Below are 20,676 nucleotides of genomic sequence, written 5' to 3'. Positions count from 1 at the left end.
CACAGCATGTGTGAGATATGCAAGATGTGAGATTTGCAAGACACACTACTAAGGGCTAACCAGAGTCAGGATGCAATACACTGCAGTACATTACAGTCATTTTTGTTAAAGGATCATTGCAAGCAGGAACCCTTTTGTACACTTTTCCATGCACTCACTTCCCATAGCGAAGGCCAAAGGAATTGAGGTTATAGGACGCAAGATTATGCCTCCTCTTCACTTCTGGATGAGGCATTTCTGGGTACCACCACCAGGGCCTCCTGGGCAGGGCAGAGTCTTGCTGGGGGTGGACCACCTCCACGGGGAGAAGGAGCGAAAGTCTGGAGGCTGGAGGTCCAGGAGTGGGAAGCGTGTCTGTTCCCTCCAGAGCCCGAAGGGCTTCCTCCACACGACTCTCATCTACAGGAGCAGAGGGAGCCACTTTAGTGTGGGAATTACTGGAGTGAGATTAGGTGTATTTAAAATTATGCTTTGTGGACTTTTAAATGGTCTTCAACATGGTAGCCATAGAAAAATAATAGTAAAAATGCAAGATGCTAAGGTTTACTTCCTTCAAGGCTTTCTGATATTTAAAAAGGCACTGATGTTTAGGGTTCAAATGTTATATTTTTTTCAAACCACCATTTGCCTGTTTATGTCTTCTGATACTCTAAATGTGACATCTGAGATTATGTATGTAAAATGTATGTAAAAATGTAAAGTAAGTGTGAACTTTAATATAATATTAATATTTTGTGATCTACCAGACCAACACGTAAAATGTGAAAAAAACATTTATTGATAAGAATAGAAGTTTGATACTGTGACTGTGTGAATATGTAAATATACCATCCCGGTAATTGGTATAGGGCCCAGTGGGATAGGTCTGTCCAAGTGAGACTGATATCATGAGGACCATAGTGAGCAGTAGCATTTTCAAGAGTTTCTCAATTCCTAGGAAATTAAAATAATCCAAAATTAATCAGTGACAGCCACAGATAAATCACAGAAATAACAATCCAAGGAATCAGACTGTTTTTCAGAGGCAGTTAATAAAGGGTGGGATTCGGAAACAAGCCCTTCTCTTGATGACTCAGTGTTTCCTGCATGGCACAAGAACTTGCCCACATACACACACACAAAAACACACACACACACACACACACACACACACACACACACACACACACACACACACACCACACACACACACACACACACACACACACAAACACAAAAACACACACACACACACACACACACACACACGCACACAAACACACACACACACACACGCACACATGCACACACACACACACACACACACACAAACACGCACACACACACGCACACACACACACATACACACACATACACACATGCAAACAAACACGCATATAGATGCATGCACACACACCACACATATACAAATGCACAGTCTCTCTCTCACTCTATCCCTCACACACACACACACACACACAAACACACAGACACACACACTTCAGAAATGTCAACAGACACTATCAAAGGCATTTGACGTCACCCTTTCCTCTATTGCCCCAGCCAGTCTCCTCCTAGAATGTTTGTATGAAAGGTTGCACTTCATACTAGACAAAGATATTCATGATAAGAATTGTTTTATCTAGGTTCTATTTTTTTGTCTAAAAATCAACTTAAAAAAAAGAAGAAGCAGTCCCTGCAGACCCATTTAAACTCATGAACCTTCATTTTGACTGAAGCCTGAAACTGTTGAACATCTCAAAATGCAACAAATACCAAGTAAAAAGCCCTTGACTAATATTTGTTTATAGATAAACTGAGTTTTCCTTTTCCCAGTCATGGCAAGCAAACTGCATTCTTCTCTGGGAATGTTTTCACCAGGCTCACTTCGCCAACCCCTCACACAGTGTTAAAACCAATCTGTGTCCCAAAAGATCACTACATACAAATGATCAAATCAGCGATCGTATAACACAAACCAGTTGGAGCTGACCTTTGACTGATCAAAAATGTTCTGTGGTTAGATAGCTCATATGCACACTGCAAATCCATGGATCCATGCAAGTTTGAACAGTAAGAAACGTACCTGTTTGAATCTTTCCTGGTCTTTGGGTGTTAGGAAGATCTCTCTCTCATCCACTCTTTCTCTTCGGCTTCCTTTTATACTCTGAAATGTCCTGCGTCATGAGCATCCCAGCAGGCCATAGCGGAGCCTCAGTAGCCTAGCTTCTGTCTCTCCCTTCTGATCCGACCCCATCTCTGAGTACCCACCAGCCAGCCAATCATCAGAAAGACTACATAATCATAAAAACACCTATATGAAATTTGTCATCTACTCCCAATACAACTCAGTAATAAAATGCACTTAAATTAGGTTCTATTTTGACCATCTAAAGAGAACAGGAACAGAGGGGTCACATAAGAATGTGAACAAATGTTCTTTTAAAATGTAGGCAGAGCACTAGAGAGAGGGCCGAGGTTTAGAAACCATGTACAATACATTATGAGAAGGAGATGATGACATGAATGGAATCACAAAAGAGTCGGCACAAAGAAAATTACTTTTTGGTTTCATCCTCAGTTAATTATTTTTAAGCTCCTTATTTTAAAGTACAATTTTATTGCAGCATATGAATCCTTTTCATTATTCTAACTCATAAAAATGTGAAGGATCTCATTTTTAAATACCACTAGGTTTATTAAAAAAGGAAAAAGACAAATCTTTACAATACAGTACGTCCAATACAGAAATACAGAGAGAAAAAAAACCTCACAGACTAAAATAAAATCAAACAAACTTTTTTAAAATCAAACAAGACTTTGTGGGTTTGTTAAACTGTATTGGTTTGGTAGATGTGTGGATTTGGTAGATTTGCAGGTTGGAAGGTGGGTGGATTTGGTAGACTGTATGGGTTTTGGTCTGTATGGATGTGGTAGCTGTGTAGGTTTGGTAGACTGGACAGGTTTGGTAGATGTGTGGGTGTGGTAGCTGTGTAGGTTTGGTAGATTGTACAGGTTTGGTAGACTGCGTGGGTGTGGTAGCTGTGTAGGTTTGGTAGATTGTACAGGTTTGGTAGACTGTGTGGGTGTGGTAGCTGTGTAGGTTTGCTAGACTGGACAGGTTTGGTAGATGTGTGGGTGTGGTAGCTGTGTAGGTTTGGTAGATTGTACAGGTTTGGTAGACTGCATGGGTGTGGTAGCTGTGTAGGTTTGCTAGACTGGACAGGTTTGGTAGATGTGTGGGTGTGGTAGCTGTGTAGGTTTGGTAGATTGTACAGGTTTGGTAGACTGCATGGGTGTGGTAGCTGTGTAGGTTTGGTAGACTGTACAGGTTTGGTCGATGTGTAAGTTTGGAAGACTGTATGGATTTGGTAGACTGTGTGGGTGTGATAGATCTGTGGGTTTGGTAACTAGGTGGGTTTGGTAGACTGTATGGGTCTATATGGATGTGGTAGATGTGAGGGTGTAATAGATTTATGGGTTTGGTGGATGTGTAAGTTTGGTAGTCTCTATGGGTTTGGTAGATGTGTGGGTCTGGTAGATGTGTAAGTTTGGGAGACTCTGTGGGTTTGGTAGATGTGTTTCCTCAAATCCACCAGACCCTGCAAAAGTCACCAGACCCTGTAGTATACGTGTTTTTGCAGCCTCTTTGATGCCCTGTTGTCCATCGCCTCATCCTTTCTGAGAGCTTTCATACCATTGAGGAGCTGCTTCTGGACAAACTGAACAACTGAGAAGGAAGAGCTCTGTCAGCCATGTGCCTGTGCTGTGCTGCTGCTGAAAAGAACCGATTCATGTTCCACTTACTGTAGTGAGGAAAGGCATGTTTAAGACTGTCCCAAGGAAACCAAAGGCCACTGGGAAGAACGATCTAGAATAGTAAAGAATAGTGACCACAATTCATCATAAAGGAAACTTCACCGCACCAACGACTCATATTCACGCTAACGAACAACACCTAAGAAATGGCACGGGTGGAAGTGAAACTATTCTTGCTCATAAAACTAAAACTCATAAAACTGGGCTATTGTAGCCCAGTGTTCATTCAAACATAGGTCATTGTGTAGAGGATTGCACCAGTCCTTTGCTTGTAAAGAAGCCTTTACTTAGTGTTCCTTTGGCAACTTTACCTGTCTGTAATGGCTGGTGAACCAGCTACATTTACAGGATTTGGCTGACACTTTTATCCAAGGTGACTGACAATTATGACTGAATACATATTGAGCAATTGAAGCTTAAGGGCCCTGCCCAGAGGCCCAACAGTGGCAACGAGGCAACAGCAGTGCTCAAACTGGCAACCTTCCAATTACAAGTTGAGCACCTTAACCACCGAGCTACCAGTAACACTGATAAACTGCGCCATAGGCACCCTGATTACTGGAAATCTTCCATGAAAAAGGTTTACTCTGGCAGAAAATGTAAATGTAGACTTAAGAGTTTCTTGTCTGCATTTTTCAAGCAATCTTTCCCGAGAATGTACTACAGTGTACTGCAGTTGCCTTTCTGTAATATACTATCATATGATAATTGCATCTGTCATTAAGGCCACGCTTTGAGAAGTGCTGCTGATATGTTGAACATAAGAATAAGACACTTTGTTTCTTAGGCAAAGTCACCTGGGTAATGAAGTTTACTCACTTAAACAGAAGCACGAACCCATAGGTTTCTGCTAACATGCCCATACGTGGCCATCGTAGCAGCACCAAAGCCACGCCCCCCAAGAAAAAGGTGGAACCTCTGAGTTTCTGTCTCTGGAATAAGAAGTGTGCAGTTCTTCTTAGGCCGATGATGAAGGCCAGACCAGCCAGGAACAGGATCTGAGAGAGATGGAAGATCATTGAAAGAAAAAAGCATGATCATTTGTTTTTGTGGCAATGACTTCATGAAGAAGAAGCTATTTGCATTGTTTAACTTTTTGATTAATTGTTATAATGAAGACAACCACATGTTCACATCCAGATGCTAATTTGTTAAATGTCTAAAGTAAAATGTAAAATGTAAAATGATCATTCCATCTTCAACAGAGCCTGTTAGGCTGAACCAAAGCAAAGGAAATTCAGCTTTGGTCATGCTTGAAACAGCACACAGAGGAGGAGTGTTGAGGAGGAGGAAGCTTCAGATCAAATAGACTTACGTTACCAAACGCCAGCAAGACAGAGTCAAAGTACAGCAGCACTCCAAAGAGTAGAAAGAATACACCAAATCCTGATAAACCCACACCGATTTCTATAGTTTCATTAGGACACAACAACGAAAAAACTACTGAAGACATTTCACAGTATAGTGAACAATACTGGCAAAAGTACTCAAAAAGAGGACGACACTGAAAGCCTACATCTTAAACCGGAAGTAACTGTGCAGTGTTCTGCATTATTTAGAACGATGCTAAAGTCACTTAGATAAATGCGTCTAACTACCTCCTAATGCCCTGATTAATTGTCATAACACATTTGTTACAATAAGAAAGGCTGAATATTACTTATACAATGAAGGCGAAATAATCCCTCATTTGAACCGGTTGGAATGTTTAACCTTGGTCACTGAGAAATCACCTTTACCACGACTACTCCCAAAGGTGAGGGTAGCTCGAGGACACTGGAAACTCACTCTACATGATCACGCTACCTGCACTGCAGCAAAGTCATGAAGTCAGTGGAAGAGACTCACTCTGAAACTCTGTGATCACCACCATGATGTTGTCTGCTCTTCATTCGATTATTGGCTCAAGCTGCTCGCCTCTTCAGCTCCTAATTGCCTGCTGACCCGCTCACGTAAGCCTGACCTTTGAACCTGATATCTGATCCTGTGTAGTAAACATTAACCAGGCCTGTGGAATAGATGGCACGCAAACATACGGATTCGCCACATGGCCAATAAAAATGTATGCATATTTTAACATAGCTAATGAAAAGGCAAAGTGGATCATTTTTTGTTTGTGTAAAACTCAGAACTTTTATTACTCCCAATCTGTGGTTGAAAACAGGCATTCCAAATATGGTTCATCTCCTTTGGCTTTTCATGGGAACGGCTGCGTTTCTCAGCGTAGTTCACAGCTCTTAATGGACAAGGACAGAGCATCCCAGGGATGTGTACAGCCAGGGTGATTTGATGTGCTGGACCAGGTCGGCAGGGAGCTGTCCTGGTTCTATATTCCGGTCCCCATATGCAATATATAGTAAAACCATTACGATCACTTTGTCTATGAAACTGCGTGTGAAATGTGATGGACGTAAAATTCTTTCTCCAACCCAGTCAAAAATATGAGGCTTGAATATCAACCCAACTGAGGTAAGCAAGGAAATCAGAAAATGTGCGTGGAACCTTGAGATTCATTCTGCTTTCAGTTGTATTGCACGGTCATGTCCTCAGCTTCCAAACCCTTTGATAAATGAACCAACCAAATACTCTCCAAAACTGAAAGTTAAAATGGTCATATTTGCACTAATACAAAAAGTACGGAAGCCCTGAAGGGTAACTTTTTTTTTATTATTGTACGGGAGTCAAAGTTCCCCTGCAATTGATTTCTCCCTCACATTGTATTTATTTATTATTATTATTATTATTATTATTATTATTATTATTATTTTGCATTCTAGCTGTCATGAGGCGCAACATCCCCCCCCCCCCCCCCCCCCGCTTCCTCTTCCAGGATGATATGAGAAAAAAAATCAGGATCTAATGGCTAACAGTTCGCAGCTTCGTCCACAAGAGGGCGATTCAGTTCAAGAACAGAAGCAAATGAAAGCTGGCCATCGTAAAGCTATAGGTGAGACAAAATGTCTAGTCGCTCATTTTTTATTAACATTTATTATAGCAGGTGATACCAAGGGTGAAGTAGTTAGCTTATTAAGTTTTAAAATATAGAAAGAACTTTGTTGAACCTGATGGACATTGACGGTAGAAGATCATGTATAATAGCTAAACAAAGCAATCTGATAAGATAAAATTGTGTGCAAACTACCAATATTTTTGAAAACTATTGAAGCGCTCAGCAAAAACATGTGTATGATTATTCAGACAGTTGTTAAAGCTTTAATATTAGGGTAATTTGTTTAGACCACAGTTCATTGGTAGCGTATGGTCGTAATTCGTACTGTAGATGAGTCATAAAGAACCCAAAACTCAGGATGTCAAACAGCGCCCTCTAGTGTAGTCCTAAATATCTTGCAGTATTAAAACATCTTAGACCAGAGATGCCCAACTCTAATCCAGTTTTTAGGCCATTCTTGAAGCCGGCTAGCGTATTTATATTAAAATAGATGCCTGAAATAGAAACAGCACTGTAAAAAACATGGATGGAAATGCTTTATAGACAAAGCAATATGAAGCAGATGTAACTGCTGTCACCAATCAACTTTCTTTTGTGTAAACCAGAACTAAAGGACATACACTGCCTGGCAAAAAAAAGGTCACCACCTGGATTTAACTAAGCAAATAGGTAAGAGCCTCCCATTGGATAATTACTGCATTGGTGATAATGTTTCAGCTGGCAACAAGTTATTTAACCCTAAATGATGCAGTGAGTAGCTTCTCATATATTAAAAAACCATGTTGAAAAACTCATCCTCTGGTCGTGGAAAAGATGTTAATCTGTTTCAGAAGGGTCAAATTATTGACATGCATCAAGCACAGAAAACATCTAAGGAGATTGCTGAAACTACTAAAATCGGGTTAAGAACTGTCCAACGCATTATTAAAAAAGTGGAAGGACAGTGGGGAAACATCATCTTTGAGGAAGGAATGTGGTTGGAAAAAAATCTTGAATGATCGTGATCAGCGATCACTTAAATGTGTGGTGAAATCAAATCGTAGAAAAACAACAGTAGAACTCAGGGATATGTTTAATAGTGAAAGTAAGAGCATTTCCACACGTACAATGCGAAGGGAACTCAAGGGATTGGGACTAAACAGCTGTGTAGCCTTAAGAAAACCACTTGTCAGTGAGGCTAACTGGCAAAAACAGCTTCAATTTGCTAGGGAGCATAAAGATTGGACTCTGGAGCAATGGAAGAAGGTCATGTGGTCTGATGAGTCCAGGTTTACCCTGTTCCAGAGTGATGGGCGCATCAGGGTAAGAAGAGAGGCAGCTGAAGCACCATCATGATGCACCATCATGCCTAGTGCCTACCGTACAAGTCTGTGAGGGCAGTGCTATGATCTGGGGTTGCTGCAGTTGGTCAGGTCTAGATTCAGCAACGTTATGTGGCCAAAGAATGAGGTCAGCTGACTACCTGAATATGCTGAACAACCAGGTTATTCCATCAATGGATTTTTTCTTCCCTGATGGCACGGGCATATTCCAAGATGACAATGCCAGGATTCATCAGGCTCAAATTGTGAAAGAGTGGTTCAGGGAGCATGAGACATCATTTTCACACATGGATTGGCCACCACAGAGTCCAAACCAGAACCCCATTGAGAATCTTTGGGATGTGCTGGAGAAGACTTTGCGCAGTGGTCCAAATCTCCCATCATCAATACAAGATCTTGGGTAAAAATTAATGCAACTCTGGACAGAAATAAATGTTGTGACATTGCAGAATCTTGTGGAAATGATTCCACAGCGAATGCGTGCCGTAATCAAAGCTAAAGGCAGTCCAATGAAATGTTAGCATGTGACCTTTTTTTTTTTGGCCAGGCAGTGTATTATTATTTATTAAAATATCATTTTTAAATTAATATTCACTATAACACAACATCATAATATAAAAATGAACTAACCCATTATTTGTGTAGGCTACATAGATCAGATCACAAAAACAGCTTTGAATACATTCACTTTATTGCATGAGGAAATTCCTAAAGCAAGCATATTGACAGTTTTGATTTGCATAGTTCAAGCTTTTTTTCAGTATTTTGTTTTTCAAAGTAGCAACAGTATCTGTTAATATGAAGATTTAATTTGGTTGAAAATATGTACAGAGACCAGGGTTTAATCCTTGTTAGCCTTATATGCTACATTTTTAAACCAATTATTAGACTCCTCTGTCATGACTCATCCAAAAAAATGTTTTAATTTAAAATGATCCTTAACCGGGGCCTTTCTAAACAATGCTTCAGAGTACCAAAATAAAGACATTCTAAATGTATTCTCCACATGCTGTGAAAAATGCAAAGCACTCTTAATTCTGTTAGAGATTTTATCAATCAGAAGTTATCTTGTTCATCAAATATCCATGCGTTTAGAAAAATATGTTCTGCATTTTGGTGACCTCATTAGTCCCTTTCTTTAAAACAATAAAAAATATAACTCCCTTACCCCAAGACCACCCCCATTCGTCAGGGACTGTCTTGCCTTTATGGATCCAACAAACCCATTCCAGGATATTAATCTGTTTGTTTCTGTTTCAGATACATTTGCGTGCTTCTGTTACCTCATTTTGCCAAAGGTGATGGGGTGTGTGTGTGTGTGTGAGGGAGAGAGAGAGAGAGAAGCATACCATTCTGAAACATATCTCCATAAAACCAGAGTACTATACACATGTCACAGTTTAAAGCTACACTGGTGATAAATGAATTTTTCTTACTTTATAAAAACAGCAAAAATTCTGGAAAAGCACAAGATGTTCTAACAGCTTGGCTGAAAAATGTCAGGTTTCAGTGAGGGGGTATGAATGACAGAGCCAAAATGCTGAATCAGTAGAAAATAGGAGATTTGTATGTTTTGGCAAATTATGCATTACTTTCTAATACACTATAATTAAGCTGTTTGATTACACAGGTCAAAGGTATTCATCAGTAATAGAAAAATACTCATTTCATTTAGTTCTGCATCAAATATTTACACAACACATTTTGCCTAAGCATGAAAACATGGCCAAATGAAATACCCACTGGCACAGAGTTACTCTACTGGGCACTGTATTCACATGGGGTCTATGGGCTACATCATCTCATTTTATCATAATACAGGCTGGGTTTCACCCCCTCTGTACCTCATCCCATAACACACACGTTTTCAACTAGCACACTTACAGTTCTAAGGGCACTTTTTTTCACCTTTCACTCTATAGCCTACTAGGTAATATTAATTATATTCCTATTAGACACACACACACATACACATACACATACACACACACACACACACACACACACACACACACACACACACACGTACGTGCACGCGCACACACACACACACACACACATTTTAGGTACAATTTTCACTAAATAAAATCCTAGCAGTAAAAGCAGTATGAAGGCCCACATGGCTTTGTTTACACATCAAATCAATATATATGTATTTTGTATAGATATATCTACGTATATTTGCTGTGTTTCTTGACCAAACCGGTCGAGACACTGTGGTGCTAACAATGCTAGGAGGTACCAGACAGTCCGAGATTGGGATACCCAGTTCCCAGTAAGCCCTATAAGAATGAGGAGTGAAGGGCACTGGAGAAAGAGGAGTTCAGGAGTCACAGTGAGTCTGTCTTGAGCTGGGCTTGATCTCCTCTGACAGGCAGGTGAATGGGAGGAGGGTATAGGGGAGGAGGGAGGTCTGGCTCCTTCGTCCGAGCCTCCTAACCCGTCTCCTCACCCCGGTGCGTGGACGGGCGTCTCCACGCGTGCATCCTTCAACGGGATGTCTCTCACTGAGCAACGGACGATCACGAGGGCGAGCGGTTGCCTCTCGAAACGCGTCCAGGTGCCAGGCTGGTTCTGACATGCTGATGTGCTGAGCTGGTCGACTTCCCGAAGCCTTCGCTCCAGTGCTGCCAATTCCCATCTGGTCCTGCTACCTGCTGTGTCATAACTATCTTCCTTTTCCCCTGCAGTCTGGGGCCGACGTATTTTTCCCCACTGTGACACAGCGGGTGTCGCGACCGTCTCCCCTTCAGTTCCTGTGTCGCTGATCCGCTAACGACGTACTTGTGTCTCTGATGCCACTTCTGCGGTTTGCCGTCTGATCCGCTGATCCCAGCCCTTTTTTTTTTGGTGTTACTGTAACATTTTCAGTGTTACCGTAACATTTACCTCAGTCACTTTTATATGACAAATAGTAGATACGGTTGGTGTAAACAAGTCCCACTCTCTGGCTAGTTTTGTAGCTTCCTTTTGGGGGCTGCTCGCCCTCTCGGGGGTGGGGGGGGTTCAAATCGGCCTCGTTAGTTGTTTACATTGTGCAGTCATGCTGTAGGTTAAGAGCCATCAGCAGAGGCTCAGTAGAGAGAGGAATACGTGAGTGCAGTGTGACAGGGCGGCCAGGCGAGGGGCTGCTTTACCTCAGAGGGATGTCCGAACTGCATCTCTGGGATTGTCACTTCCGCATGTCCCTAGCCTCCAATCACCGTATTCCGCCCTCTGTTGTTGCTGAAGTAAATGCACTGGCTGTGGGAGATGATCGGTTTTCGGGCATCATTATTTCACGGTTATGTCTCCATGTTGGCGCTCAGAAGGGTTCGTGATCGATCTTGACAGCAGCCAGTGTTTGAGCTGAAAATGGTTAAGAGAACAAAAGAAGAAAAGAAAAGTGAGAAATCGCTCCACCACATGGCCAGGAATTGGCTTTGTACAACAGCAACAGCAACAACAACAACAACAACAACAACAACAACAACAACACAGCACAACAAGGCACTGGACAACTGAGAGACAGCAGTACCTCATAAACACATTTTTCATTACATTCCTCAAAAGCAAGTTTATTTACATATTTATTTACATATTTACAGTTATTCACTGTGAAGGAGTGAACAATGAGAGTTTCAAATATTCTGAACCACACTGTTACATTCACAAGACCATAATATCCATCAAAGTTATCTATTGGTTTATTTTGATCCACAATTGTAAGCAGTGTATCATGTTTTATGCGCTTGCAGCGTCTCATAAATCAGAAACACAACGGAAGTCATCTGACTTTCCACGTGATTTTAGTCACGTAAAAGGATTTTGTGTAAGTGACAAGTATGGTGTTCACTGAGCGTGCAGGCCTGTAAGTGACTGGTGCTGGAGCCCGAGACACTTAATCCTCAAGACCCCTGACGGCTCTCCCGCGCGTCTGTGTGGCATGTCCGCGGGGGAGTGGGATACACTGAAAACTTTAGCGCTGTGCACATCAGTGCGGCTCTCGGGCAGACTTTTTAAGAAAGAGACCTCTGGACTTCCACGGGTTAATGTTTAGACACACTGGCTAATTATTAGAACCTACAGCAGAGATTTGAAATGGAGCTGGAGGAATCAGATGCAAGCCTTTCGATCTGGTCCTTTTCACATGGCCGTGTTTAATCTCATCTCATTCAACTCGTGCTCAGACACGAGGAACGCCACTGCACTGATTCAGTTTCCAAAGTGGAACAGAAATACTGGGATTCCTTTTCTTTTTTGTTTTGCTGTTGGTATAAGTTGCTAATTACAAAGTTTGTGAGAAGCAGGGTCAATGGGACGTGAAAAGCAGCAAGAGGAAAGCAAGACCACAAAAAGCATACTTTAGGGGGGAGGGGAGAAAAGGGGAGGGTCCTTTGTGTGGTGGGCAGAACTCACCTTCACACTTTCACACCTTCATGATGTGGGAGGAGTCAGAGAAGTCAGCAGAAGGGGGAGGGGCCAGGTTGGTTGGGGAGTCGGGGAAACTGGGGGCCGTTTGGGCTGCAATGCAGTGGAATGGCAGGAAGGAAAATGCAAAAAAACAAAAACAAAAAAAATGGACATAATTTTTTTATGTGTAACTAAGAATAAAGTGTTGTGGACCCAAGAGGGAAAAACAAAGCTATTCTCACTGGACCACAAGCTAGATGAAACACTTCAAGAAATGAAACTCATAATCCTGAGTGTTTCAGAAAATGATTTCTGTGTTTTTCCTTAGTTTCGGTTAATAAAACAGCTGGTCTACCTTTGTTAGGGTTGCACAGAGCAAAATGAAATGTAATCCAATTTGCCTAAAACAAACCCAAAAGCAGTGCTCTAAGGCGTCAGACTGAGAGGTGCTTCTCTGCATGTCTTTCTTTGTTTTTGGGTGATCTTGCATGATCGGCGTATATATGTCTCATATATGAGCCATGGTTTAAGAAAATCCACTTTCCCTTAATTAACATTAACCTCTGTTTGGCAGCAAATTTCCTATTTCATATGGAAGTAAACGCAACACTTCAGAGCAGAGGTTACTCAAGAATGTAGCAAATATTGTGGTAAATATTTCCACAATATGTACAAATAGGTTAAAGAATGTTTAGGATAGTGGGGCTAATGGGTCTCCATTAATTCTATCCGTATCATTTTCCATCTTTTCCATTTTACTATAAACCTAAATACCTGAACAAGTTAGCTTCAAGCCAGTATAGTCTATATATTTTTTTCATTTGCATTATTTTATACTAACGTTTCAACAACTTAATATAAGTTCTGCTCTGTCACTATGGAGGGTGCAACCTTAGCTCTGAGGTGTGGATTCAAGACAGCGAGAGAGAGAGAGAGAGAGTACGAGCTGACGGGGTCGGTGATTGGAGAAGGGATGGGTTGTGCGTAGGTCAGAGGTCGAAGCAGGGTCAGACAGCGGGTGCGACAGCTTGCCCGGGCTCCTGGGGGCGGCAACCTTCCTCACCGGAGAGCAGACGGCTGCGGCGGGAGGCCTCGGCCGCCAGGGCGCAGGAGATCTCGATTCGTTTCTCCTGCTCCTGCAACTGCTGCTCAGGGTTGACCACAGCCAGCGCGGGTCTGTCCAGTGCGGGCACCACGTTCTGCATGCTGGGACAGACAGAGGACGGAGCGGCTCAGCCCGGGGGAGCGGGAGGGGCCCTGGCTCTGTCTGCGCAGCCAGTGGGATCGTATTTTCTCTCCCAAAATCACGTAACACGGCCAACAAGACGCAGCCTAAAGCTCGGAGTGCAGGTTCCGCTGCTCAAAATAACACAGCAACCCTGAACATAAATGTTTTGTTCACTTATTTCAGACAGATTACCTGCACCTAGCCTAGGTCATAATCTACAGTGGGTCCGGTTTGCAGGAAAACCCATGAGCGGTAATCTCCGCTACACAAAGTGCTTGGTGTCTGAGGCTGAGGCATAGTGGCATACTTTGACTTGGCGATCAGCGTCTTTATTCTCTCTACTTTCTTCTGCTTCTCTTGCTCCTCCTCTGGGCTGAGCGGTGTGTTCGGCTCCATGTCCAGATACCGCTCCGGAATAAGCACTTTGTCCGGGGGCGAGAGCTGATCGAAAGAGGGACAGAAATAACGCTCCTGGAGAATGTACTAAAACTTTGTATTTGGTGTGAATCTGATCTCGGCTGGGCAATTTTATGTGTGTCTCTGATCTGACGGTCAGTTTAACCATTCAAGCACTCTGCTAATGAGATGCTGAGGTGAATCAGGTGAGTTAGAAAGTCAAATTGAGGCATGCTTCACTCCCCCTAGCAACAGGTTTGGGAAACACTGGCTGCATTTATACGCACACTTTTTGGCATTCTGACTGATCATTCTGATTGAGGATGTCAGGTCAACTGTTTACATAGTCTTTGATCTAATACAGCGGTGTTTACAAGCGCTGACGCATTTCATTGGAACAACTGTGTGGCATGGGCACATAGAGTCAGACTGAACTGGATGATTGTATACTGTAGGTGGCAGTAGTGCACCAAATAGTGCCTAATCTGACATAAAGCCCAAAGAAGAAGTCATGAGGATACGAACATTCTCAATATAGGCTATGGTATAATAATAATGTTGAGTTCTTTAAGGATTTGAATGTGGAAGTCACCATTAAGAGAAACATACATCACCATGCACCATTCCCTCAAGACAGAGGGCTTGCGTATGAATTCATCCAGGAGTTAATCGGGTTAAATCGTTCATAATGTACAATTTTTCTTTGGATCGGTTTATGAAATGGTTTAAACTACCCTTCCACAATGGACTATAACTTAAAATTTGACTGGGCTTATAAACGCTTTGGGCTTATAAACTATTTACAACTGGAATATTAGGCTCCATGGAAACCCAGCTACTATTCCACTCCAAGATTCCAAACTCTGGGAACCAGCTGCTTTGAAATCTTCAGTATATTCCCTGCCCACATATATGCAAAAGGTTTGTAAAAATCGTACAAAACATCGAGTTCTAACCAATTAGCTAGACATTTATACCCAATCTGTTATGCTCTCTACCTCTTTTCCGATGTCCATGTCATACTGGTCAGGCTCCACCTGCCGTCGTAGGCGGGCAATCTCTTCCCTGGGAGACTCCACCCCTTCACCCCTTACGGCCGCCTCAAGGTCCTTTATGTCCACCTCGTGAGCTGTCATCCTCCGCCTCACCTAGGTAACAAGAGTGCCAATCAAGAGGAGCCAAAATTGAATCGGGGGTGGAGTTAAACAAACAGAACTACAGGTACCATATTTTCAAGGAAATGAAACGGACAGAAATGGCATGATATAGACAGGTCTAAAATAACAGGGAACTCTGGTAGGCTAACCTACTGAGATATCAGAGGGCTTTTCCCTGCTTGCCTGTGTGATAAACTGCTTTGGGCATCGGGGTAGAGGTGTCTCACCACTCTGTAGTTGACGGTGGGTTTGAAGCCGTCCAGGTGTTGACCGCTGGACAGGTTCAGACTGCGTCTCTTGTCCCTTACTGAGCTGCTCTGGTTCCGACGGAGCCTCTCGTTCTGCTCTTCCACGCTCATCTTCGACTTCACTTCGGCCGGGAATACAGCACTCTTTGGCCTCTCCTGCGCAATCACACATAAAAAAATAAATAAATAAATCACTTCAGAATCACTTCACATGACTGGACATTGGTACTATGTGATGAAATTAATGATGTGGTTATAATGGACTGTGGACAGACTGAGACAACTCACCCTGGAGATGTGGCCATTGCTTACTTTCCCATTCCTCCTGCTCGGGCCATCGCTGTCGTCTGAGGGAGATTTGGTCCTGGGTGGTACAATACCAACTGCACGAGAAAAAAATAGGAATCTAATGTTGACTGTTGCCAGCTAATGTTGATTTTTGCCATTTCAATTAGTCTCCTGGCATAAGTATCTGAAACTATGTGCTTTATACAAAAATGGCCGTATTTCAGAATGCCGACTGAAGCTGTCAGAGACTGCTGTTAGCCCTGGCCTCGGGAGGGCTCTGCTTGCCTACCTTTGTTCAGGTTGCCTTGTTTGTCTTGCTCTGAGTCATAATTGCCGGCTTTGTCTCCAGCTAAGCTGTATTTGTGCTGAAAGGCAGAGCAGAGTAAATGCAGAGCGCTAAAAGGCAGCAGCGTAACCTGCCAGCTTCCTTGCACCTCATCTTCTGCCCACACTAAATCAGCCCACATCCTAACACAGTGCACAGCCTGGTCCAGACCTGTACTGTAAGGTGAAGAGCATGACGTGAGCGCTGGAACATCTAAGTACACTGGGTAAGAAATCAAAACGTAGTGACACTGCAGCTCTGGTACGTGCCAGTAGACACAATAGCCAGCGCACGTGCGCGAGCACACACACACACACACGCACACACACATATACACACACACACACACACACACACACACACACACATATATACACACACACACACATATACACACACACACACACATATACACACACACACATATACACACACACACACACACATACACACACACACACACATATATATACACACACATATACACACACACACACACATATATACACACACATACACACACATATACACACACACACATACATATAACAGACACAGAGCACTGTTCAGATTCTCTCTCTCTCACACACACACACACACACACACACGCACACACACACACACACACACAGAACACTGAGCAGCTTCTCACACACATAAACTAGTGTCAGGCCATTGATAATAGTGGCAGTGTTGGTGGGGACAAAAATACACTACACAGCTTTTGCTATGTTGCGCCCCAGTGAGAGATTTTTTGACAACCTAATGACATGAATGTTTTTGTACCCATGGTCACATGATCAGCCAGGAGACAGGGCATGTCAATGTCAAGAGGAAGCAAGCAGAGCAAGAGACAATCATAGAAGAAGGAAAGTCAATGAGATGAAGAAGATGAGTGGCTGTGTGAGGGAAATGTCACGCCGCTTATGTGCAGCGATGACGGGGTTATGGGAATGACACTGGGTGGGTGGTGATGACCTGGAGATGTGATTGGGACAAAGGACAAAACTATCTAGGGGTTGTTCACGACTCAGAGGCTGCGTCTTGCTGTTCAGATGCTTTCCTTGTCTGGAGATACCTTTCGGCTGTGGGGCTCTCCGTGGTCCTGGGGGGTATCCGTGGGGCGGAGCCAGGAGTTGCTGTCGTGGGGAAGGGGAGGGACTGAAGGGAGCATGGGCGGGGACAACTCCAAGGGCTGGTAGGACTTGGGGAGTGGAGGCCGGGGAGGACCAACGTCCTGGAACAGGAAGCAGGGGTCAGAGAGAGAGAGAGAGAAGAGAGAGTGCAGGAGGGTGAGTGAGGCAGGGGTTTCAGCAGAAGAACAGCTCAGGACAGACAGGGAAAGAAAGGAGGAGAGGAGGGGTGGAGGAGATGAAGACAGGAGGAGAGGAGGAGAGAGCTGTGCATTAAGAGGCATGACTGAACCAGGCGAACAGCAGAAAGGATAATGGGATTGTTTCTCTAATCATGGGCCCTTAAACGTGCCTAGCTTGGTGGGCACTAGCTAGCACACAGAGAAAACCACCAATACCACACTTCTGTAAAGATCCTCGCACTTCCACCAAATTACAGCCAGCCAGTGGCACTTTGGTGAGGGTAGGAGGGCCCAACACCAGTGTTGCTCACTCGACAGTCATGTTCCCCTCAACGACTGGATCATGGAAACTTTGTTCATACGAACACCTATTCTTGGTCAGAAAATGAAATGTGCAAATCCGTTTGCTTGAGATTCTTTCAAATGGGGGCTGCTTTTAAGTCAGAAAAGACAAAAATCAAAACAATGCAAGGGTAGGTTTGCCTATAAACACCTAGCCCAAAGATGACAAGCATGAGAGGGAGAGTCTAGAGCTACAACAAAACCAGGGTCATGGCCAACGAGAAGACGGGGCATATCGATAGAGCAGACAGGCGACCGCTTCCAAGCACTTTAAACAGCCATTCACTTTAAACATTCACAGATGGACCTTCATCCGCTCATCAGCTTCTTCAAAAAGTGCTTGCAAAGGTGAACGGGATTTTTAAAAACGCTGTTCGAGTCTTTATAGCAGGGGTTTGTTTTAAGCATCATCAATTATCTTCCATTTGGGGCCCAGCTGGTACAACGTACCTGTATGCGACTTGTATATGAATACGACTATATAACCTGAAACATTCAAATATTTTCATGCACTGGGGTCCATGTTTCAAAGACATTTTTTAATTAACACATCGAGGCGTTGTATCATGTCTGGCAGCTGGAATTGTATAGCATCAAAAAGAAGAAAAAGTGAGAACCCGTAGTAAGCTGTGCTGTTATACAGACTAGAGTCCCGTTGTATGTTTAGAATTGTATAGCACTCTGTTACCTAAAACCTGCACTACCATATGGTTCTTTGCAAGCATGATACTTTGCATTCATAATGTGCACAGCAGTGTTTTGTGTTGAAGTGTATTGCACAGGGACACACTGTAATGTACCTCTGTGGCCAGTTGTTTGGTGGGCGACGTCTGCGCCCCAGGTACCGGAGAGAATTGGCCGAGGGGACTGGTCAGACTCACTGAGCTCAGAGGACTCGCCGGACTGTTCGTGCTGAAGGAGCCCGACGCTGCGCTCGCTGGGCCACACAAAACCAGAGTTGAACACAGAGAGGAGAAAAACAAAAGCTTCCCAAATATCTTTGGGTAAATGACTTACCTTTAGCTAATCTGCTTACATACTGTTAAATGCTTGATAATTCACTTGAATTTAAAAAAAAAAAGTGTAATATAGCACAAACACATGGAGCGCACGGGTCTGCCAACCCAAGCAACCACTACTAGATGGCTACGTTTGGATTTCATATTAAAGTTTTTACTTTCTCCCAACAACAAAGGACCCTAAAACCCTGGTGAGACGGTTACCCTTCAAATAATTGAACTAGTTGTTTGGGCACGTGGTTATAAACCATGCCTTTAATTATCCTGATGTTATGGCACAGGACTTAGCAGTGTGAGGCTTATCTTCAGAAATGTACAGTCATAATAAAAAATAATAATAATACACAGTCAGATACACCATCATATTTCTGTTACATGTTTTGTAGTTTCTTCAGTGCTGCCCTTTCATGTGCTTTGTTGGATGTGGTAACGCGGTATTCGGTATGACACAGGTAGGACTGTCCTGTTCTATGGGCATACACGGGGCTGGTACAGAGGAATGGGAGCCATCTCACCTCTGTGTTTAGCCGTGTCTGTGCCCCGGGACGGATTGGTCTTGTGCAGCCCCTCGAGCACATCTTGAACTCTCCAGAACTCTTTCTGCAAGTGTCGGTGGACCATCTCGTTCTGGGGATAGAGCATAGGAGAGGAGAGGAGAGGAGAGAGGAGGAGAGGAGAGGAGAGAGGGAGAAGAGAGGAGAGGAGAGGGGAGGGGAGGGGAGGAGAGGAGGGGTGAAAGGAGGAGAGGAGAGAGGGGAGGAGAGAGGGGAGGAGAGGAGGGGGGGAGAAGAGAGGAGAGAAGAGGAGAGGAGAGGAGAGAGGAGGAGAGGAGGGGTGAAAGGAGGAGAGGAGAGAGGGGAGGAGAGAGGGGAGGAGAGGAGGGAGGGAGAAGAGAGGAGAGAAGAGGAGAGGAGAGAGGGGAGGAGAGAGGGGAGGAGAGGAGGGGGGGAGAAGAGAGGAGAGAAGAGGAGAGGAGAGAGGGGAGGAGAGGAGAGGAGAGGAGAGAGGGGAGGAGTGGGGGAGAGGAGAGGAGAGAAGAGGAGAGGGGGAGGAGAGGGGAGGAGAGGGGAGGAGAGAAGAGGAGGGGAGAGGGGGAGAGCTGAGTAGCACTTGTTCAAAAACTGTATGGCCTTTCTTGTTTTACTGTATACATTTTACTGTACATGAGTCGTCAAATGCCTACACCGTTACTCAGATGTGACACCATTTTAACACTGATAACTAACTAGCTACTCAGGATATAAAATCCTTTTATTTAAGCCATGTCATCAATATATTCAGCAAATATGCATTATTCATAAGTGCTGTCAAGAGTCACTGGGAAATTAATTTTTGTGCTCATGAATTAGTAATCACAGATTTACATGTTAATCAATAATTGATTGGATGTAGAACTAAAGCTGCCTTTTTTCAATGATCCAACAAATGTGTCATGTAAATTAAGTGTGTCATCTCTGTGTGATATGTTTTTAACATTTCTGGCGTCTCTTTTGTTGCAGCAACCATTGTTCTCGTTACACCAAAAGCCAGTTATACCACAGCTGCTACAGGAAGCCATCCGTCATTGAAATTAAACTGTCAGATCACTCCAAAAAGCAGTTCACTAATGTGCAGTCCATTTAGCAGAGATGATATGAGCAAGTGCTCCTGAATAAATGACTAGGCTTTAATGAGAATCCTGAAGAACGACGTGAACTGCTGAGGATGTGGATGAGGAGGAAGACGTCAGCGCACGCACCTGTCCTCCAGCATTCAGCTGCTCCCACAGGTCGCCGTGAATAGCGTTTACTTCATCCTCCAGGGCTTCAGACTCCATTCTGGAGGTGGTCAGTGCCTGAGAAAGGCAGGGCTAAGACTGAGTACGCACGGCCTGACTGCGGAAAGCTCTCCACCCTG

The 20,676-nt window shown here is 43.6% G+C and overlaps 3 protein-coding genes across 22 annotated transcripts in view; all 3 read right to left on the bottom strand.

Annotated features, from left to right (window-relative positions):
- The window catches only part of kiss1 (KiSS-1 metastasis suppressor), a 2,343-nt gene extending 127 nt beyond the window's left edge, over positions 1–2,216 (bottom strand). Inside the window, exons 1-3 of the mRNA XM_035520533.2 lie at positions 2,066–2,216; positions 829–933; positions 1–399 (exon numbers count right to left, since the gene is read on the bottom strand). The exon at positions 1–399 is cut by the window's left edge and continues 127 nt beyond it. Of these exons, the coding sequence (XP_035376426.1) occupies positions 155–399; positions 829–913 (330 nt within the window). The 5' untranslated portion in view covers positions 914–933; positions 2,066–2,216 and the 3' untranslated portion in view covers positions 1–154. The remainder of the gene's footprint in view (positions 400–828; positions 934–2,065) is intronic.
- A 420-nt stretch (positions 2,217–2,636) lies between these two features.
- On the bottom strand, positions 2,637–5,723 carry golt1a (golgi transport 1A). Its single transcript, XM_027028561.3, has 5 exons — positions 5,647–5,723; positions 5,114–5,205; positions 4,618–4,796; positions 3,787–3,850; positions 2,637–3,709 (listed from the first exon to the last, which is right to left on the bottom strand). The coding sequence occupies exons 1-5, from the start codon at positions 5,669–5,671 to the stop codon at positions 3,671–3,673; spliced, it is 399 nt and encodes a 132-aa protein (XP_026884362.1). The 5' UTR covers positions 5,672–5,723; the 3' UTR covers positions 2,637–3,670.
- Positions 5,724–8,743: 3,020 nt separating this feature from the next.
- The window catches only part of plekha6 (pleckstrin homology domain containing, family A member 6), an 80,419-nt gene continuing 68,486 nt past the window's right edge, over positions 8,744–20,676 (bottom strand). For 14 of the 20 annotated variants that reach the window (XM_035520286.2, XM_027028544.3, XM_081705157.1 and 11 more), the window contains 12 exons: positions 20,519–20,614; positions 19,296–19,407; positions 18,562–18,698; positions 17,183–17,341; positions 16,069–16,144; positions 15,780–15,874; positions 15,471–15,647; positions 15,085–15,234; positions 13,998–14,131; positions 13,526–13,668; positions 12,469–12,573; positions 8,744–11,418 (listed from right to left, as the gene is read on the bottom strand). In XM_035520286.2, the coding sequence (XP_035376179.1) occupies positions 12,479–12,573; positions 13,526–13,668; positions 13,998–14,131; positions 15,085–15,234; positions 15,471–15,647; positions 15,780–15,874; positions 16,069–16,144; positions 17,183–17,341; positions 18,562–18,698; positions 19,296–19,407; positions 20,519–20,614 (1,374 nt within the window). In that variant the 3' untranslated portion in view covers positions 8,744–11,418; positions 12,469–12,478. Of the gene's footprint in view, positions 11,419–12,468; positions 12,574–13,525; positions 13,669–13,997; positions 14,132–15,084; positions 15,235–15,426; positions 15,648–15,779; positions 15,875–16,068; positions 16,145–17,182; positions 17,342–18,561; positions 18,699–19,295; positions 19,408–20,518; positions 20,615–20,676 lie in introns of those variants that run through there. The other 6 variants (XM_027028547.3, XM_081705160.1, XM_081705159.1 and 3 more) reach the window with 4 other exon arrangements.

This window comes from Electrophorus electricus, chromosome 22, assembly GCF_041902795.1.
Source record: "Electrophorus electricus isolate QZ-2024a chromosome 22, ASM4190279v1, whole genome shotgun sequence".
Lineage (NCBI taxonomy): Eukaryota > Metazoa > Chordata > Actinopteri > Gymnotiformes > Gymnotidae > Electrophorus > Electrophorus electricus.
The sequence above is the reverse complement of the archived record's forward strand: the minus strand, read 5'-3'. Positions and strand labels throughout refer to the sequence as shown.

Excerpts from the sequence above, each read along its gene's own strand:
- golt1a (XM_027028561.3), bottom strand. The coding sequence starts at position 5,671 with ATGGTGGTGATCACAGAGTTTCAGA. Across the intron at positions 4,797-5,113 it reads TCTTGCTGGCGTTTGGTAAC|ATCCTGTTCCTGGCTGGTCT; the intron begins GTAAGTCTATTT and ends CATCTCTCTCAG. Across the intron at positions 3,851-4,617 it reads GGGTTCGTGCTTCTGTTTAA|ATCGTTCTTCCCAGTGGCCT; the intron begins GTGAGTAAACTT and ends TTACTATTCTAG.